Genomic DNA, 17,578 nt, shown 5'->3' on the forward strand with positions numbered 1-17,578 from the left:
TAGGAGTTTAGTTTATGTATATGAATTATAAATTGGTGTAAAATGATATATTAAATGTAGGAATATATATATTCGAAAATGTTTAAAAGAATATTATTTAATTTGGTTAAAGTTGTGTACGTATGTTGTAATGTTTAAAGGTTTTATTTAAGCTTGTTTGAAAAGTAATGAAATTGACCAGTTTGAATGCTTCTAAGTAATAAGAATGAACATGGAATTATCAGTTAAATATGCAGAGTAATATTAAATTTTTTCCTTGTTTTTTATTTTTAGGGAAAAAGTGGCTGATAGTAGTTAAATTTTTTTAATTTTTTGAATTTTTTGTGTGTTAATTTTTTACTTGAAACTTCAATTGGAAGTTGCAACTTGCAGTATTAATTGGCCTATAAAATGATAAAGCTGACCTTGCGCGTGAAATATATAAATTCCAGCATTTCTTCTAGCAAAAGTTTCGTCGCAATGTACTCCCATTGAGGTGAAAGCAAACATGTTATTATCACTACGAACGCATGTATTAAACTCTTTTGCATCGTCATCATTGCCAATATACAGTTGTACCAAATCAGAAAGCATTTCTGAACATAAAAGATTTATTTCTCCTGAAGAACAACAAAATGTCGGTGGTTCAGCATATATGCGCTTGGCATCACAATATTTACAATCTGACACATTATGTAGCACATCTGGAGCACTTGCTATACACATTAATGACCGTCAGTCATATTATTTTCTACATCAACCTTATGCAAAACATGGGCTTGATTTTCTTTGCGCCGGCGAATTTTTTTTCTATCCTACGGTCATTAGGACAAACATATTTTCGTTTACGAGAGTTATTAGCCCTGTTAATATCTACTGGGTTTTCTTTTCTTTGCCGCGGCATCGTAGCTAATTTATAATATCAAGCAATTCAAAATAATCAAGTTTAATATTATTAGCCTGCTGATATAAGAAAATGTAAAATAAAGCTAGCTATGACAAGAGGGGGGGAAAATGAATTATAACCTATGATTTGGCAACACAAAAGCTAATAATTAAAAGCTCTCTATACTAATAAACATGGATAAAAAAAACAACATATATAACAACAGAACAAGAACGCTGGATTATGAGCTAATAACTCAGTAATAAAAGATCAAACTTGTACGCAGTGCGAGTGGAAGGAATGGCCATAGGTTTTATTTGTTGGAGCTTCTCACCGAGAACACAACTATTTCAATATAGCAAACTCAAATTGAACCTACATATGACAAGAATAACAAAGTAGTTAAGCAAAGCAATATAACAAGTCAGTAGTTGGCTAGCAAACAAAATAATTTATAACCATAGCCCATAAAGCAAGCTGAGCCTGAGTTTTTTGCTTTTTTCCCTAAAAGCACAGTATTTTTTCCTTCTATCTAAAAACAGAGGAAGTTAAATTTTTTCTCTACAGAGAAAATAAAAAATAATAAAATGTTTTAAATGGTTAATTTTGTTGAATACAACGAACTCCAATCTTGCAGGTCATTAACAAATACTCTGAAAGCTTTTAACAAGCACAACAAAAGCTGTAAATCCCTTATATCAAATCCAAGCTAGATGGCTTGGTTGCCAGAGCAAAGAGTCAAAACAGGAACCGAAAAACCTAAAAATCAGAAAGCATGCGCAAACAAGCATAAAAAAAAAAACTGCAATACAGATAATCGGGAAGACAGAACGAATTAGCCCAAAAAAAACTGAACGAAAAAATCAGTTGCCCACGCAGAGGTGCAACAAAGTCTTTCCTTTGGTAGATCGATCAGGCAATAAAAATCATAACGAAGAGCAAACGAGAAACCACTGCTAAACCACCGAAACAACAACACTAAAATAACGTAAACCATTGAACAATTTCCAAAACACTGAGCACATGCAAGTTACACTTTCTAAAGCGCCAAATATAGCAGGATACGTGATATAACTCAAGCAGAACACAATATCCGAACAAAGCCAAGGAAAACATGCACCGAAATGTCGCTTTCCGAAGCAAGGAGATCGCGCCGCGGGCAAAACGATGAGCACAGAAAGACAGGAAGTACAACGTATTTTCGAAGCAAAGGAGATCGAAACAAAGGAAAAACGATGGGCAAAGAAAGACGAAAGGGGGCGAACAACGTACGAGACGGAGAAGCAAAACGATGGGCAAAGAAAGACGAAAGGCAGACGGCGAGAAGAAAGAGGGCAAACAACGAACGAGACAGAGAAGGGGGAAAATTTGGGAGAAAAGAGGCGCAAGCAGATGGGAGTGAAAGAAGGCGGAGGAGAAGAAAGAACCGATTACAACAATTCTGAGACAATCAAGCTTCCCTTGAGTGAAAAAAGACGAAAGTAAAGAGAGAACCGGTTACAACATCTCTGAGGCAAATAACCTTCCGTTGACAACACATACGTTTTTTTTTTTTTTGGAGGGCTCAGCACAACACACGTGTCTTTTTAGTGACCAGCAACCGTACCAAAACAGGTCCGTTTAAACTTTTTTGTGCTTTCATATATGTAGATTTATAATATTTATTTTTGAAAAATTTTGATAACAAATATTTATAAAATCAATAAAAGATTATAATTTTAATTATAAATAAACATTAAAAACAGTAATAAACTCATATTAATAATAAAAATTTTAATTTCAAAATTACAAAATATAATAATTACACTTAACAATATATAAATAAATAAAAATATAATAATTAGCATTTAATTAATAACAATAATAATGAAAAACAACGATTAATAAATTAAATATGATTAGCAATTAATTCAAAAATAATAAAAATAAATATTAATACTAAATGATAGATAAATAAAAATAAATAATAATGATAGTAATAATAAAATAATATTAATAAATAAATAAATAAAAATATATATATATATATACTATTTTATTAAGGTTGAGACACTTATAGTAAATAATTTTGGTATCATGGTCTGTTTTAATAATTATATATATTAATAAAATGTTAAAATTTTAATGCAAGTTATATGTTATTCAGCGGATAGAGTCATTGTTTCTATGGGTTTAGGTTATAGGTTCAATTCTTATTGAGATCATTTTTTTATTTTTTTTATTTTTTAATTTATATATCAAAATTACATTGTAGTCCCTCACTATTTCTTATAATTATATTTTAATCCTCATTTAAATATAAATCAAATGAATTATAAAAAATATTATACAAGCACGCAACGCGTACGTCGGTGCAGTAGTATGTATAAAGAATATGTCACCTAGAAGATGGTGTCTTTTGTTTCCCAAATCGCCCTTACATCAAAATTTTTTCTCAAAATTGCTAACAACTTATTTACAGTGTTATCCAATTCAAATTATATTATGACATCCCACTAATTTCTATCAATTATTATTAAAGTAAAAATGAAATTAAGTATTTAATAAAATAAAAAAATCTTATATAAATTATGATTATAATTGTACACACAAAACATGGGTACATATTTTACTAGTATATTATTAAATATGAGCACCTCATACAAACTAGCTTATGTCAATATGATACCAAAATATTTTACATTTTTTAATAATATTTGTTAACTAACTTTGATGATTTGAGTTTATTAGTAATTTTTGATGAAAAAAATTTTCGATTTTTTCTCCAACTTATCTATAATTTTATCTAAAAGTTCAAACTATCATAATAAATCTTATCTAATTACTAATCTATAAGTTTCATATCCTAATAAAATAATATTTACATAAAAATTATCAAATACAAAAAAAATTTAATATGACACGGATAGGAACCAATAGTAAATAGTTAAATTATATAAATTTCTTAACAATTTACATTAATTTACGTTTTTGGTTTATTATTTTAAAGAAACCAACAAGTGTATGCGTTTATTTGTTGGGAGTTTTCTTTCTTTTTCCTTAAAACCCCTTCGTACTCTTCTTGATTTCATGCTTCAATTATTTCTCTTGAAAGTGTCCAATATGCTGGGAGAAACTTGAAGTTTTTTTGGAGACATCCTTGCATGTGAGTTATCTGGTTTCTTCTTCATACTCTTTTCCCAAATTTCTAAAATTTCTGGGTTTTTCTTGAAGATTTATGAGATTTTCTGGTACAAATCGTGAGATATTATTTTTCTCTCCAAGTCCGTCTCAGTTCTTGAAATTAAATACTTGGTTTGGTTTTCCTACGTACATGTCTATGAACTATTTGGGAAGAATCTTGAAGATTTGTTGCATGCAGATATTTTATTTCAATTCTCATTTCTTGAAATCGTCCACATGTTTGCGTTTTCTTTAATTCGTTTCAACAAAATCATATCGACTTTCTTTGCATTGTTAAATTCCACTCTTTTTTCCATCATAAAAACTAGTACATCATGAATTTCGAGAAAGATTGGTTATTACATGTTTCTCGTACGTCAAATAAGTAGTCAGTTGTTTGTGGTTTTCTTAACCAACTCGGGAAGAATTTGTCGTCAACTGATCTATTCCGCCAAAGAAAAGAGAAATAAACGTATCCCGAATCGTGTAATTTCCGCCAAAGTTATTTTATTTAGATATTTTGGTTTCTTGAAAGTGGTGTTCTTCTTAATGCTCTTTTCCCGAATTCTAAAATTCTTGGGTTTTTCTTGGTTCTAGCAGAGACACTATTTGAAGAGAAGATGATTTTCTCCTCTTCTTTGAAATTCTTGAAATTAAATATATGAAGAGATCATTGACTCAATCAATATGCATGGTTATTTGATTTCGATTCCAATTTCTTGAAGACGTCAATATGTTTGTGTTTTCTTTGTTTCAACAAAATCTTATCGATTATCTTCATGTATTTAATTTCCACCATGACAAAAACTATCTCATGCATAAATTTCAAGAACATGATGTCAGAATCTGCATCAGACATGAAGACTGCGTATGAGGATATGACATGGTTTTGCTGATTCATCCATATATTATCCACTTACTTTCTCGTACGTGTGTATGTCCTGCTCAATCAACACTTGAGCAATCAGTACTCTCCGTACATGTTAATTGTTGAAGCATGTTTTGAGAAAAACGAGCCACATAATTGGGAAGATTTCACCATCTCTTAACAATATGATCCACCAAAATATTCTTGTAATTCATTTGCCATAGAATGCAATTTTAATCCGTCCAAAATGGCACAGTTTGGGTTTGCAATTGCAAGTTGTGACCTCAATATATGTGATTTTGGATTGGCTAGATTTGTATCAGTGGACGTACATATGAAGTACAATATTTTGGATGGATTATGTTGTTATGAGATGATATAAGACTTCTGAATTACGCGACTCATTTGACCCAAAATTTGCATTGGCAATTAGCATATGGAGATCAGTATGTGCTCCATTTTTTGCTGAAATGTTGTTTGGGAAGCCAGAGACACGATTTTTAAGTGGCTTCTTTGTGGAAAACCAGAGCTGAAGGTGAGTGTTTCTTCTTTAACCAATTAGTGTAGAACTCGAGACAAAGACTAAATCTTGAGCATATAATACAAAACTTCGGGACTAATAATCATATACAACATCAACGTCTCCCTCCATGCCATAGTTTGATGGAGCTTGCGATCTACCTCTAGAGGACGCGTAACTGCTCAAGAAACAGAGTGCGGCCAAGCAAGCATTTGTATTCCCGAGTTTTGTGAATCTGTAAACGATGGATAGTTGACAGGAAAAAACACCAGTTGCGTGCCATGGTTCGAGCTATATACTTGTTTAAAGATGCATGTAAGTAGTCCTCCAATATAAGATTAGAACAAAGTTGGAAAATCAAAGGGACCTAATGACTTTCTTTCTTCTACACACTTTCAATAGTGAATAATCATATGCAGATTATATATATTTTCCAACTCTTTTTTACTGATTGAACTTGAGAGATGAACTGATTGAAGAAGTCTGTCTATATGAATGGGAACTGATAATTATAGATTGCTCAAAGATAAAAATAATTATTTTCTAGATACTTAATTTATTGTTACATGAATATTTCTTATTTCCCACAATCTAATCTTTCCTCTGTCAGACAAGTAAATGAATGCTTTGTTCGTTCTTGAAGAAATTCTTAGGATCAACGACGGTTTTCACTCGAACCAACCAGTCGAAGCTGTTCTTGAAATACTTGAGACTCCAAATTCTGGCTTGTGAACAACTTGTGGTCCGTTATCATTGTTGGCTCCAATATCAAGATCCCTGTAATTGAGGTATGCCACCTGAGGTAATTTCGAAACATAATGAGTCATGTAACTGTAAAGTCTTGTGATCCAGCTTATTAACTCTCTGAATTTTGTGCTTCTGCTGCTTCCCAAGACACCGAATGATGGATTTTGTATAAATTACCAGCTCTGTGAAGAAATGGAATCGAGGATGCGAGGATTTCATCCATTCTTTCACCATAGGGACTCAAGATCATGAATGCCTCATTTGCTTCAGCTTCGTAAAACATTCTCCAGATCCCTTCGAGACCATTTTCAGGTATGGGTTGCGTCCTGTTTAGGTTCTCACGTGAATCTTTAGGAAAGCCAGCAAAGTAAAAGAATTGGATTGAATCGAACTCGTTTCGGTGCAATCTTGTCTCACCAAACCCAATTCAGGGAAACTTTCTTGCATAACTGGAAGCAACCTATCTATTCCGCCAAAGAAAAGAGAATTAAACATAGCCCGAATCGTGTAATTTCCGCTACGGTTTTTGTTGGCGTTCATCCTAGTTAAGATGACTCTGATGAATATAGATCCCTTTCAAATTTATGCGCAATATACTGCCACTTGTGGTTGAGTTGAGTCGCATTCCGCTCCAAAGTTCTGTTCTGGAACATCCACTAGTTGTACTCTCCATGCAAGAATTACACCAAAACTGGCTCCTCACCACCTCTAATTGCCCAGAAAAGATCTTCACACGTGGATTCTATATCAAGAATTCTACCATTAACGTCTACTATTCTTGCATCAACGACATGACCATAATTCTTCATGAGTGTACCGTATCCCCCTCCACTTAAGTGTCCACCAACGCCAATAGTTGTGCATACACCGGCGGGGAAGCCTAAGGTTTGATTTTTCTCTGCAATTCTATAATATATACAGAGAGCCCAGAGTTGCTCCAGATTGGACCCAAGCGGTTTTTGACTCAGCGTCCCCACTTCGAGTTCTAATCTTCATGTAGTATATCAGCAACCAAAATTCACCTTTAGATGGGCAGTTTGAAAATCAGTTAAAACAACTTTTAAGTAGTTGGATAAGGATGAGTGTTGAGGGCTTGCATTTAATCACCGAATATTCTCAGGAAGAAAAGGATATATAGGTGGAGCCGTGCAAAGAAAAAAAAAATCAATCATTCATCTTGAAGAAAATTGAACAAGAGGCAAGAAGCCATTCACACAAGGCACGAGAGTTTTTCTTTGGAATTCATAGAAGAGAAAAATTGTGGAGTTGAGTGGTGATATTGTATTTCAAGTTGTTCATTTTGTACACTGATTCAATATAGTGGAAACACCTCCCGTGGATGTAGATCATTTCTTGATCGAACCACGTAAATCTTGCGTGTTGCGTCTCGTTTTTGTTATCGTTGATCTTGAGTTTATAGTTCTTAATTCAAAACGCATTCAGTTGTGAAATCAAGATTAGTATCTGAACTCAAGGCTCGACAAAGAAATATCAACAACTGGTATCAGAGCCAGGTTCTTGGCTATAAAGGAACACGCAAATGAGCTCCAAGATTGAGGTTGATCGGTTCGATGGATCAGGGGATTTTTCTCTATGGCGAAGAAGGATGCATGCTGTTCTTGTTCAACAGAAAGTCGCGAAGGCACTTAGCGGTGAGAAAACACTACCTGAAAATCTCACCGCTGATCAGAAGATGGATATCATGGAGACAGCATTCAGTTCACTCACACTCCACCTGAGTGATAAGGTACTACGGGAAGTAGCCTCAGAGAAAACAGCCGCTGGGATCTGGGCAAAACTTGAATCGCTATACATGACAAAATCGTTGCAAGATAGGATCTATCTTAAAGGTAAATTTTTTGCCTTCAAGATGAATGATTCGAAGTCCATCAGTGAAAATCTTGATGAATATAACAAACTCATTCTTGATTTGGAAAACATTGGAATCGAAATAGAGGAAGAAGATAAGTCTATCATTCTGCTAAATGCTCTTCCAAGCTCTTATTCAGTATTAGTGGATACCATGAAATATGCAAAAGAGAACATGGTATTTGATGAAATTCTGAAGGTCTTGAAAGCAAAAGAATCCCAAAAATTAGCAGAAAAGGAATTCAAAGATCTCGGAGACAGTTTGTTCATAAAGGGAAAATTGGATAGAAAGGGAAATATCAACAAGAAGAAGGCCAAATTCAATCCCAAGTCAAAGAAACTGAAATGTTTTATTTGTCACAAACAAGGCCATTTCAAGAAGGATTGTCCAGACCGGTTTAAACATGGTGACAAGAGAAATGAAAATGGAGAAGCATCTGTTGCACAGGATGGCTATGAAAGTGCAGAAGTTCTGTGCGTAGGAGATCAAAAATTAGATCAAGAGTGGATCTTAGATAGTGGATGTTCTTTTCATATGTCACCAAACAGGAGTTGGTTTGAGTCCTTTGAAGAAATAAATGGTGGACAAGTAATTCTGGGCAACAATAAGACATGCCAAGTTCAGGGCATTGGCACAATAAGGCTAAACATGCACAATGATACTGAACTCATACTAGAAGAAGTGAGATATGTTCCTGAGTTAAAGAGAAATCTAATCTCACTCGGATGTCTTGACCAGATTGGATATACCTTCAAGGCACAAAATGGAAAAATGACAGTGTACAAAGGCTCACTTGCTGTAATGAAGGGTGTTAGATCAAATGGTCTTTACACACTTCAAGGAGGGACTCACATTGGATCAGTCAGTGCTGCTGAACAAAGCTTAGACAACCCAATGATGTGGCATCTGCGGTTAGCTCATATAAGTGATAAAGGAATTCAAGAACTCCAAAAACAGGGACTTCTTGGAAATAGATCACTAAGAAAACTTGAGTTTTGTGAGGACTGTATAAAAGGCAAATCCACAAGAGTAAAATTCAGCAAAGGAATTCATGTGTCCTCTGCTCCATTGGAATATGTTCACTCTGATCTCTGGGGACCATCAAGAGTTTTATCAAATGGAGGGGGAAGATATTTCATGACCATCATCGATGATTACTCTCGAAGGGTATGGATATATATCTTGAAACACAAAAATGAAGCACTCGATAGATTCAAGCAGTGGATGATTTTGGTTGAAAACCAGTCCAACAAAAGAATAAAGAAACTCAGAACAGACAATGGCTTAGAGTTTTGCTCAAAAGAATTCAATGACTTCTGTAAGAGCAAAGGAATATCAAGGCATTACACTGTCCCTTACACCCCACAGCAAAATGGGCTGGCTGAGAGAATGAACAGAACTATCCTTGAGAGGGTGAGATGCATATTGACACACTCAGGAGTTCCGAAGAGTTTCTGGGCAGAAGCAGCAACTACGGTGTGTTATCTGATCAATAGGTCTCCCTCTGTCCCATTAGGATTTTTAACACCCATGGAAAAGTGGTCCAAAGAACCACCTCTCCTCAGTGATCTAAGGGTCTTTGGCTGTGCTGCATACGCACATGTAAAGCAAGGAAAGCTAGAATCAAGAGCAATCAAATGCATTTTTCTTGGATATCCTGAAGGAGTGAAAGGCTACAAACTTTGGTCTATAGAACCTGGAAATCAAAGGACTATAATCAGCCGAGATGTCACTTTCAAAGAAGACTATTTCCCTTATAAAGATGAAACTCATGCTGATGAATCCTTAGTAAAACTGGACTACCCTAACAATACAAGGATTGAGGTGGAGCTAACTGACAATCTCCAACTGACTTCACAACTGGACACACCTGATGATACTGAATCAGAAGGACCTTTGCATGATAGTGATAACCTGGAACACTATCAGCTGGCAAGGGACAGAAGCAGGAGGGCCATTAAACCACCAAAAAGATTAGGACATGCAGATCTTGTCTCTTATGCATTCTCTGTTGCATCACAAATAGGTGATGATGATCCTGCAAGCCTAAAAGAAGCTATGAGTTCTGATGATAAAGAAAATTGGTACCAAGCTATGAAGATGGAAATGAACTCTTTGGAAAAGAACCATACCTGGGAATTGGTACCAAAACCAAACAACCAAAGGATAGTTGGATGTAAATGGATATTCAAGAGAAAGGAAGGAATACCTGGAGTTGAAAAACCAAGGTACAAGGCTAGATTGGTTGCCAAGGGCTTTTCACAGGTAGAAGGGATAGATTTCCAAGAAGTGTTTTCGCCTGTGGTCAAACATAGATCAATAAGGATTGTACTGTCTCTAGCAGCAAAGGAAGACATGGAGCTTGAGCAGTTAGATGTGACTACAGCCTTCCTTCATGGTGAACTTGAAGAAAAGATATACATGCAACAACCACACATGTTTGAAGTAAAAAACGAGCCCCAACTAGTATGCTTGTTAAGGAAATCACTCTATGGTCTTAAGCAAGCACCGAGGCAATGGTACAAACGGTTTGATGACTTCATGATAAGCCATAAATTCTCTAGAAACAACTATGATTGGTGTGTATATCACAAGATACTAAAATCTGGATGTACCATGTACCTACTGCTCTATGTGGACGACATGATAATTGCTTGTTCAGATACAGAGGCAATTTTATCCTTAAAGGCCGACCTAAGTAGCGAATTTGAGATGAAAGACCTTGGACAAGCTAAAAGGATTTTAGGCATGGAAATCAAAAGAAATAGACAGTCCAAGGAACTGGTATTAATGCAACAAGGATATGTGCTGAAAGTGTTAAATAGATTTGAAATGCAAAATGCCAGACCAGTGGCAAGTCCAATGGCTCTTCATTTCAAACTCTCAACACACCAAGCACCAAACTCGGAAGAGGATAGAGAATACATGAAGAAAGTCCCCTATGCCAGTGCAGTAGGAAGCCTAATGTATCTGATGGTGTGTACTAGGCCTGACCTTGCTTATGCAGTAAGCTTGGTAAGTAGATTTATGGCAAACCCTGGTGAAGAACACTGGAAATCGGTCAAATGGATTTTAAGGTACCTTAAAGGAACAATTGACACCGGGTTAATCTTCAAAGATTCAAGAAAAAATGACACCTTGATAACAGGGTATGTGGACTCAGATTATGCTGGCAGTATCGACACTCGGAAGTCTCTATCTGGTTACATATTTACTATCAACGGCACAGCAGTAAGTTGGAAAGCTAACCTACAACCAGTAGTAGCACTTTCAACCACAGAAGCTGAATACGTGGCAGTCACTGAAGCTTTCAAAGAAGCTAAGTGGATGAAAGGCTTCATGGAAGAGTTAGGATACAACCAAAAGACAGTAACTGTGTTCTGTGACAACCAAAGTGCCATACACCTATCAAAACATCAAGTTTTTCACGAAAGAACAAAGCATATAGATGTAAGGCTACACTTTGTTCGTGATGTGATTGAGTCTGGAGATGTTCAAGTTCTTAAGATCAGTACCAATGATAATCCAGCTGACATGTGTACCAAAGTAATAGGGACAAGCAAATTTGAAAAATGCAGAGATCTGGTTAATGTAACCAGATGCAGACTGTCTTAAGACAATAAGGCAGGAGGAGGTGCGTACACGGGAAATTTTGGCTGCAGATAAGGTGGAGAAATGTAGTATATCAGCAACCAAAATTCACCTTTAGATGGGCAGTTTGAAAATCAGTTAAAACAACTTTTAAGTAGTTGGATAAGGATGAGTGTTGAGGGCTTGCATTTAATCACCGAATATTCTCAGGAAGAAAAGGATATATAGGTGGAGCCGTGCAAAGAAAAAAAAAGAAATCAATCATTCATCTTGAAGAAAATTGAACAAGAGGCAAGAAGCCATTCACACAAGGCACGAGAGTTTTTCTTTGGAATTCATAGAAGAGAAAAATTGTGGAGTTGAGTGGTGATATTGTATTTCAAGTTGTTCATTTTGTACACTGATTCAATATAGTGGAAACACCTCCCGTGGATGTAGATCATTTCTTGATCGAACCACGTAAATCTTGCGTGTTGCGTCTCGTTTTTGTTATCGTTGATCTTGAGTTTATAGTTCTTAATTCAAAACGCATTCAGTTGTGAAATCAAGATTAGTATCTGAACTCAAGGCTCGATAAAGAAACATCAACACTTCATTCCATCTTCTCTAGAACTGCAAATGACAGGCGGGACTTGTGATTCTAGCCGTGGGGTTATAATCACCGACGCTTTCGGGGTAGATGGCGTCTCGTATCTAATAAGATTTTGGATGGAGAATCTCAGAATGGATGTGTACGAGGAGTTGCTCGGGGTGTAACATCGTCAAAGAACGAGGAACCGTCTTTGAATTCATGTGCCAGACATTCAAGAAAATCAATGTAGTGTTCCTTCGCATAAACTACAAGTGAACACCGAAAAGATAATTAACAAGAAAAAAGCTTGCAAAAATGCTTAGAAACCAAATGATTTGTGTATGAGAAAAAACTAAGATTTCCCCTCAATTTAGAAAGAGTGTGTGTGAGAATGAATTCAGAAATTCGATTTTACTTGGTTATCCACTATGTTAGATTTCTATTGATGTCTATATTCTTAAATCCATCATCTTTATAGTCAAGAACACTTAATTATTTATATTTCATTTTTCAACTGATAGATATAATTTACCATTTCATATTTATTTCGATATTCCTATAAAAAAACCTAATATCAAACGATATATGCATACAATTGTTCCTTTAATGACTTCGATGAAGTTATATGTCTTCCGAATTATATAAATACCCACGATGTATTTTCATATGATCTTAATCTAGATCTCCTATCCCAAATGATATATCACGATTATTATATCAATCAATTTATGACAGTAAATTGAAAGAATTAAAATCAAGAGAACACAAATAAATGAAGAAGAATTTAAATATATAAATAAAAAAATAAAATATAGGTTCAAACCAAGATATGTCATTCATCTAGAAAATAAATTTAGGGCATGCTTGGAATGATGAAATAAGGTGGGAATAAAATATCTCATTTTTATTTTTTGAAATATTTTAATAATAAATAATAATAACAATAATATTTCCCAACAATATTTGAGTAATTGAAAAATCAATAATGTCCTGCTAAATATTTTATACATTTATAAAGAAACAGGAAGGCCACAATGAATTTTCCTCTGAAATGTACGAATTCGGGGTTTTATGAATTTTCAAATTCTAAAGGTTGACATTTATTTTTTGCTTTCATTGAAAATTGTACTTCCGATCACTGGAAAAAAAAATTGAATTTCTATTTTATTTTATTTCTCATAATCTGCTTGATTTGGTCAAGTGCATAGATGAGGATTCGTATTTCCTCAAATATTATTCATATTTTAAACTTTGTTTTCACAAATTTCAAGGATTTCGTACGAGTCTGGTTCAATTAATGTAAAATCGCCTTATAACGTTCGGCATAGACCTCGTCTCAAACTTAAAATCTATGCACTATCATCTTAATTTACCGGGCATCAATATAGTTCTCAATTTTGAAGTTGAGTTTGTTCTATCCAAAGAAATAACTTGTAGTTGATCTGGATTAAAATTGAGAACAAATTAAATAGAAACACCAAAAAAGGACAGATAATCGAGCTTGCGCAAACAGCTCACGAGCTAACTCGTCTAGCCCTCCGCGCGCAGCCTCGCCCACAGCAGCCTAGCCCTCGCCCTGCCCCTCTTTCTCGCCCCTGCCACGCCCCTCGCGCGCCTCACCCTGCCTGCTCGCCCCACAGTCTAGCGCGCACGAGCCCTCGCCCTACCCCTCCTTCTCCTCGCCTCGTCGCCCCTGCCACGCTCGCCCGGCGCACCTCTCGCCGTGCACGAGCGCTCGCCCAGCGCGCCTCGCCCGCACATCTGCTCGCCCAAGCGCGCCTCACCCCCACGTACGCTCGCCCGGCACGCCTCTCGCCCCGCACGAGCGCTCGCCCAGCGCGCCTCGTCCGCACATCTGCTCGCCCAAGCGCGCCTCACCCCCACGTGCGCTCAGTGCGCCACGCCTGTCTGCTGCAAGCTCGTCCAGCCCCAGCCGCACACTCGCTCAAGCGCCTCCGCCACGCTCGCCCAGCCCCGTCCGCACGCTTGCCCGAGCGCCCCTACACGCTCCGACAGCGCACGCTCGCCCCGCACGAGCGTGCACCACACTTGTGCTCGTCACCGGCTCATCCTTGCGGCTTTTTGATTATTCTTTCACGCCCTCTCCGGGACAGTTCTCTTTTTCTTCTGTCTGATTACCCTCAACACTTATGTCTTATTATGATTCCGAGTCTAGTCCCTCGAGTGATTCCGAGTCTAATCTCTCGAGTGGTTCCGAAAGGTCTAGCGAGTCTAGTGAGTCTAACCAGAGTAAGATTTTCATAGCTGATACTGAATTTACTCTTGATTCCCACGAGGAGGAAGTCGCCACCCACAGTCGTCCTGGTAAGGAAGCTCGTCACGTGAACCAACAAATGAACATATCTGAAGCAGATAACTTATGGTACGGTCATTTGTCATCCCATATTCCTCCACTAGCGAGTCGAAACTTAGTACTTTGTGGCACATTCCTTCCACTCACCAGATCATCATCCCAGCCCAGAGGACCGACCCTATCTAGCCCCTAAGGGCTGTTATACCTTCTTTCAACACCACCTTAATGCCGGTCTTCGCTTTCCCTTGAGTGATTTCTTCCAAAAATTGAGCAAGTACTATCAGGTGCATCTGGGTCTGCTCACTCTCAATGCTCTCCGCTTGATAAACTGCTTCGCTGTGTTATTCCGGGCCCTAGACATCCCTCTTAATTGCACCACTTTCTCCTACTTCTTAATTCTGTCTAGATCAAAAGAAGGACCTTTCTATCTGACCTCCCGGTCTAGTCACAAACTTTTCGAAGGGCCTCCCAGTCACGTGAAAGACTGGAAAAAATTTTTCTTTTTTGTTCAACCCCCTAAGGAATTGACCTGCTTCACGGATTGGTATTCTATTTTCACCAAACCCAAACTTTCCAAGGGCTACAAAAAAGATAAGGAGTATCTACAGATAATGAGTGTACTAGGAGATCGATGCTTTAGCATTCCCCAACTTCTATCTGAAGATCTCCTGTGCCACGCCGGGTTAAGTCCCGCGAAAATTAAACTGAAGGAGGACGCCGATAGATATTCTCATCTCTTCACCCTTTCCGTCTCTCTTTTGCTTGTTGCGTTCTTTGACCATATTCTCATTCGTCTCACTGTTTTTATTTGTAGGTGTTAGAGTCATGAATGCTGCATTGCTTCGCGAGATTGCGAAAAAGAAGGCTGGGAGTTCATCATCCGCTCCTCAGAAGTCAGTCGTTCCAGCAGTCACGATGGGCACAAAGGGAGACTGTTATGCTGCTGAGAAGAAGAAAACAGGTTCTTGCTCTACTACTGCGAAGAGACCTGCTGGCTCCCCTACTACTGTGAAGAAGAAAGCATGCTCATCTTCCTCCGCCCCAAAGCGAGCCTCCTCTCCGCCTCCTCGAGCCAAGTCGCCACCTCCGTCCGATAAGAAGAAGGCATCCACTGATCCTAGCCCGTCAGTCTCACAGCATGGTAAGCGTAAGATTTCTGAGATCTCAGTTGTATCGGTCTCTTCTCCAGAAGGGTCCGGGTCAGATGAGCTGCCTCCCCCTGAATCGGGGTTACATCCTCTATACACCCCGGATTCGGCCATCGTGGGGCGGTGTCCTACTCATCTGGCTCAGAAGATAATGTATCAACTTCCTTCCGACCCGGATGCAGCGTTCATGAGTTCACTGGGGTGGTCTGAACTCACTCGCCGGACATGCAGCAGTATCACTGAGGTATATTTCTCCCTCCAGTTTCTAGATTGATGTCCAATACATGTATAATTTTCTTATCGTCTTTTCACTTTTGTTTGCTTATCCAGGGCATGATGTACGTAGGGGAGTTGGTGGAGCGCGCTAACGACACTCGATCCAGCGCCTGCCAAGACTTACGCGAGGGCAAGGCTCTTCGTGAACAGCTCCAGGCTACTATTGACGAGATGAAAGTGATGCATGCTAAGGAACTTTCAGAGTCCCAAGCTCGAGGTGACGAGCTTCTGAAGGAGAAACAGGAGCTTCAGCGACGGAAGAGGACCACGCGAAAGAGAACCAGAGGCTGAAGGAAGAGTCAAAGAATGCTCGAGCTGAAGCAGCACAACTCCGTAGGGAACTCAGGGACGCCAAAGCGCTACATGCTTCCGAAGCCTCTGCATTCAAGGAAGAATTCCTCAAGTCCGAGGAGTTCAACGATGTCTGCGCCCCTAAAGCTTATCATTTCCTGGAGATGGGTTTCGAGGGTGCAGTCGGCCTCTTCAAGGCTCAGGGCTATCCTCCTCCAGGCGCCCCTACTGACTTCATAGACATTGAGAGTTTCGTAGCGAGTCTCCCCCCTCCTGATTCTTAGACCGAGCTCCTTTACTTATGTTATTTTTCATTTACGCAGACATTGTATGCCTTCGGGCCATATTCTATTATTTTCTGCACTGCTTTACTTTCCGTAATACTATGCAACTTTTGTGATGTTTACATTTGGTTATTTCTTTTTGCGCACTTTTGGCATGTACGAACTCGTTTTCTGTTGTATTGAGTATTTTGCGTTTACATTCACTGCTTCTTCTGAATTTACCTCTGATGCCTTTAAACCACTAGGGTGAATATAATCGACATGATACGAACTCCTCTGCTACGTGATACCTTAGCAAGAACTCCCTTTGTGCCCATCGTGACTGCTGGAACGACTGACTTCTGAGGAGCGGATGATGAACTCCCAGCCTTCTTTTTCGCAATCTCGCGAAGCAATGCAGAATTCATGACTCTAACACCTTCAAATAAAAACAGTGAGACGAATGAGAATATGGTCAAAGAACGCAACAAGCAAAAGAGAGACGGAAAGGGTGAAGAGATGAGAATATCTATCGGCGTCCTCCTTCAGTTTAATTTTCGCGGGACTTAACCCGGCGTGGCACAGGAGATCTTCAGATAGAAGTTGGGGAATGCTAAAGCATCGATCTCCTAGTACACTCATTATCTGTAGATACTCCTTATCTTTTTTGTAGCCCTTGGAAAGTTTGGGTTTGGTGAAACGTGAAGCAGGTCAATTCCTTAGGGGGCTGAACAAAAAAAAAATATTTTTTCCAGTCCTTCACGTGACTGGGAGCCCCTTCGAAGAGTTTGTGACTAGACCGAGAGGTCACATAGAAAGGTCCTTCTTTTGATCTGGACAGAACTAAGAAGTAGGAGAAAGTGGTGCAATTCAGAGGGATGTCTAGGGCCCGGAATAACACAGCGAAGCAGCTTATCAAGCGGAGAGCATTGGGAGTGAGCAGACCCAGATGCACCTGATAGTACTTGCTCAATTTTTGGAAGAAATCGCACAAGAGAAAGCGAAGATCGGCATCAAGGTGGTGCTGAAAGAAGGTATAATAGCCCTTAGGGGCTAGATGGGGTCGGTCCTCTGGGCTGGGATGATGATCTG

At 38.2% G+C, this 17,578-nt stretch overlaps 1 protein-coding gene and 1 pseudogene across 2 annotated transcripts; one reads left to right on the plus strand and one right to left on the minus strand.

Annotated features, from left to right (window-relative positions):
* Positions 1–4,774: 4,774 nt before the first annotated feature.
* LOC140985943 (tetrahydroberberine oxidase-like) lies at positions 4,775–7,601 on the minus strand (annotated as a pseudogene).
* Positions 7,602–15,032: 7,431 nt separating this feature from the next.
* On the plus strand, positions 15,033–16,618 carry LOC140986784 (uncharacterized). 2 transcript variants are annotated; one of them, XM_073455142.1, is made up of 2 exons: positions 15,033–15,900; positions 16,003–16,618. In XM_073455142.1, the coding sequence occupies exons 1-2, from the start codon at positions 15,334–15,336 to the stop codon at positions 16,105–16,107; spliced, it is 672 nt and encodes a 223-aa protein (XP_073311243.1). In that variant the 5' UTR covers positions 15,033–15,333; the 3' UTR covers positions 16,108–16,618. The 2 variants fall into 2 exon arrangements, with proteins under 2 accessions (XP_073311243.1, XP_073311242.1); XM_073455141.1 differs by having other exon boundaries at positions 15,987–16,587.
* The last annotated feature ends 960 nt before the right edge of the window (positions 16,619–17,578 follow it).

The sequence above is a fragment of the Primulina huaijiensis genome, chromosome 10, assembly GCF_012295235.1.
Source record: "Primulina huaijiensis isolate GDHJ02 chromosome 10, ASM1229523v2, whole genome shotgun sequence".
In the NCBI taxonomy this organism is placed as follows: domain Eukaryota; kingdom Viridiplantae; phylum Streptophyta; class Magnoliopsida; order Lamiales; family Gesneriaceae; genus Primulina; species Primulina huaijiensis.

Excerpts from the sequence above, each read along its gene's own strand:
- LOC140986784 (XM_073455141.1), top strand. The coding sequence starts at position 15,334 with ATGAATGCTGCATTGCTTCGCGAGATTGCGAAAAAGAAGGCTGGGAGT. Across the intron at positions 15,901-15,986 it reads CATGCAGCAGTATCACTGAG|GGCATGATGTACGTAGGGGA; the intron begins GTATATTTCTCC and ends TTGCTTATCCAG.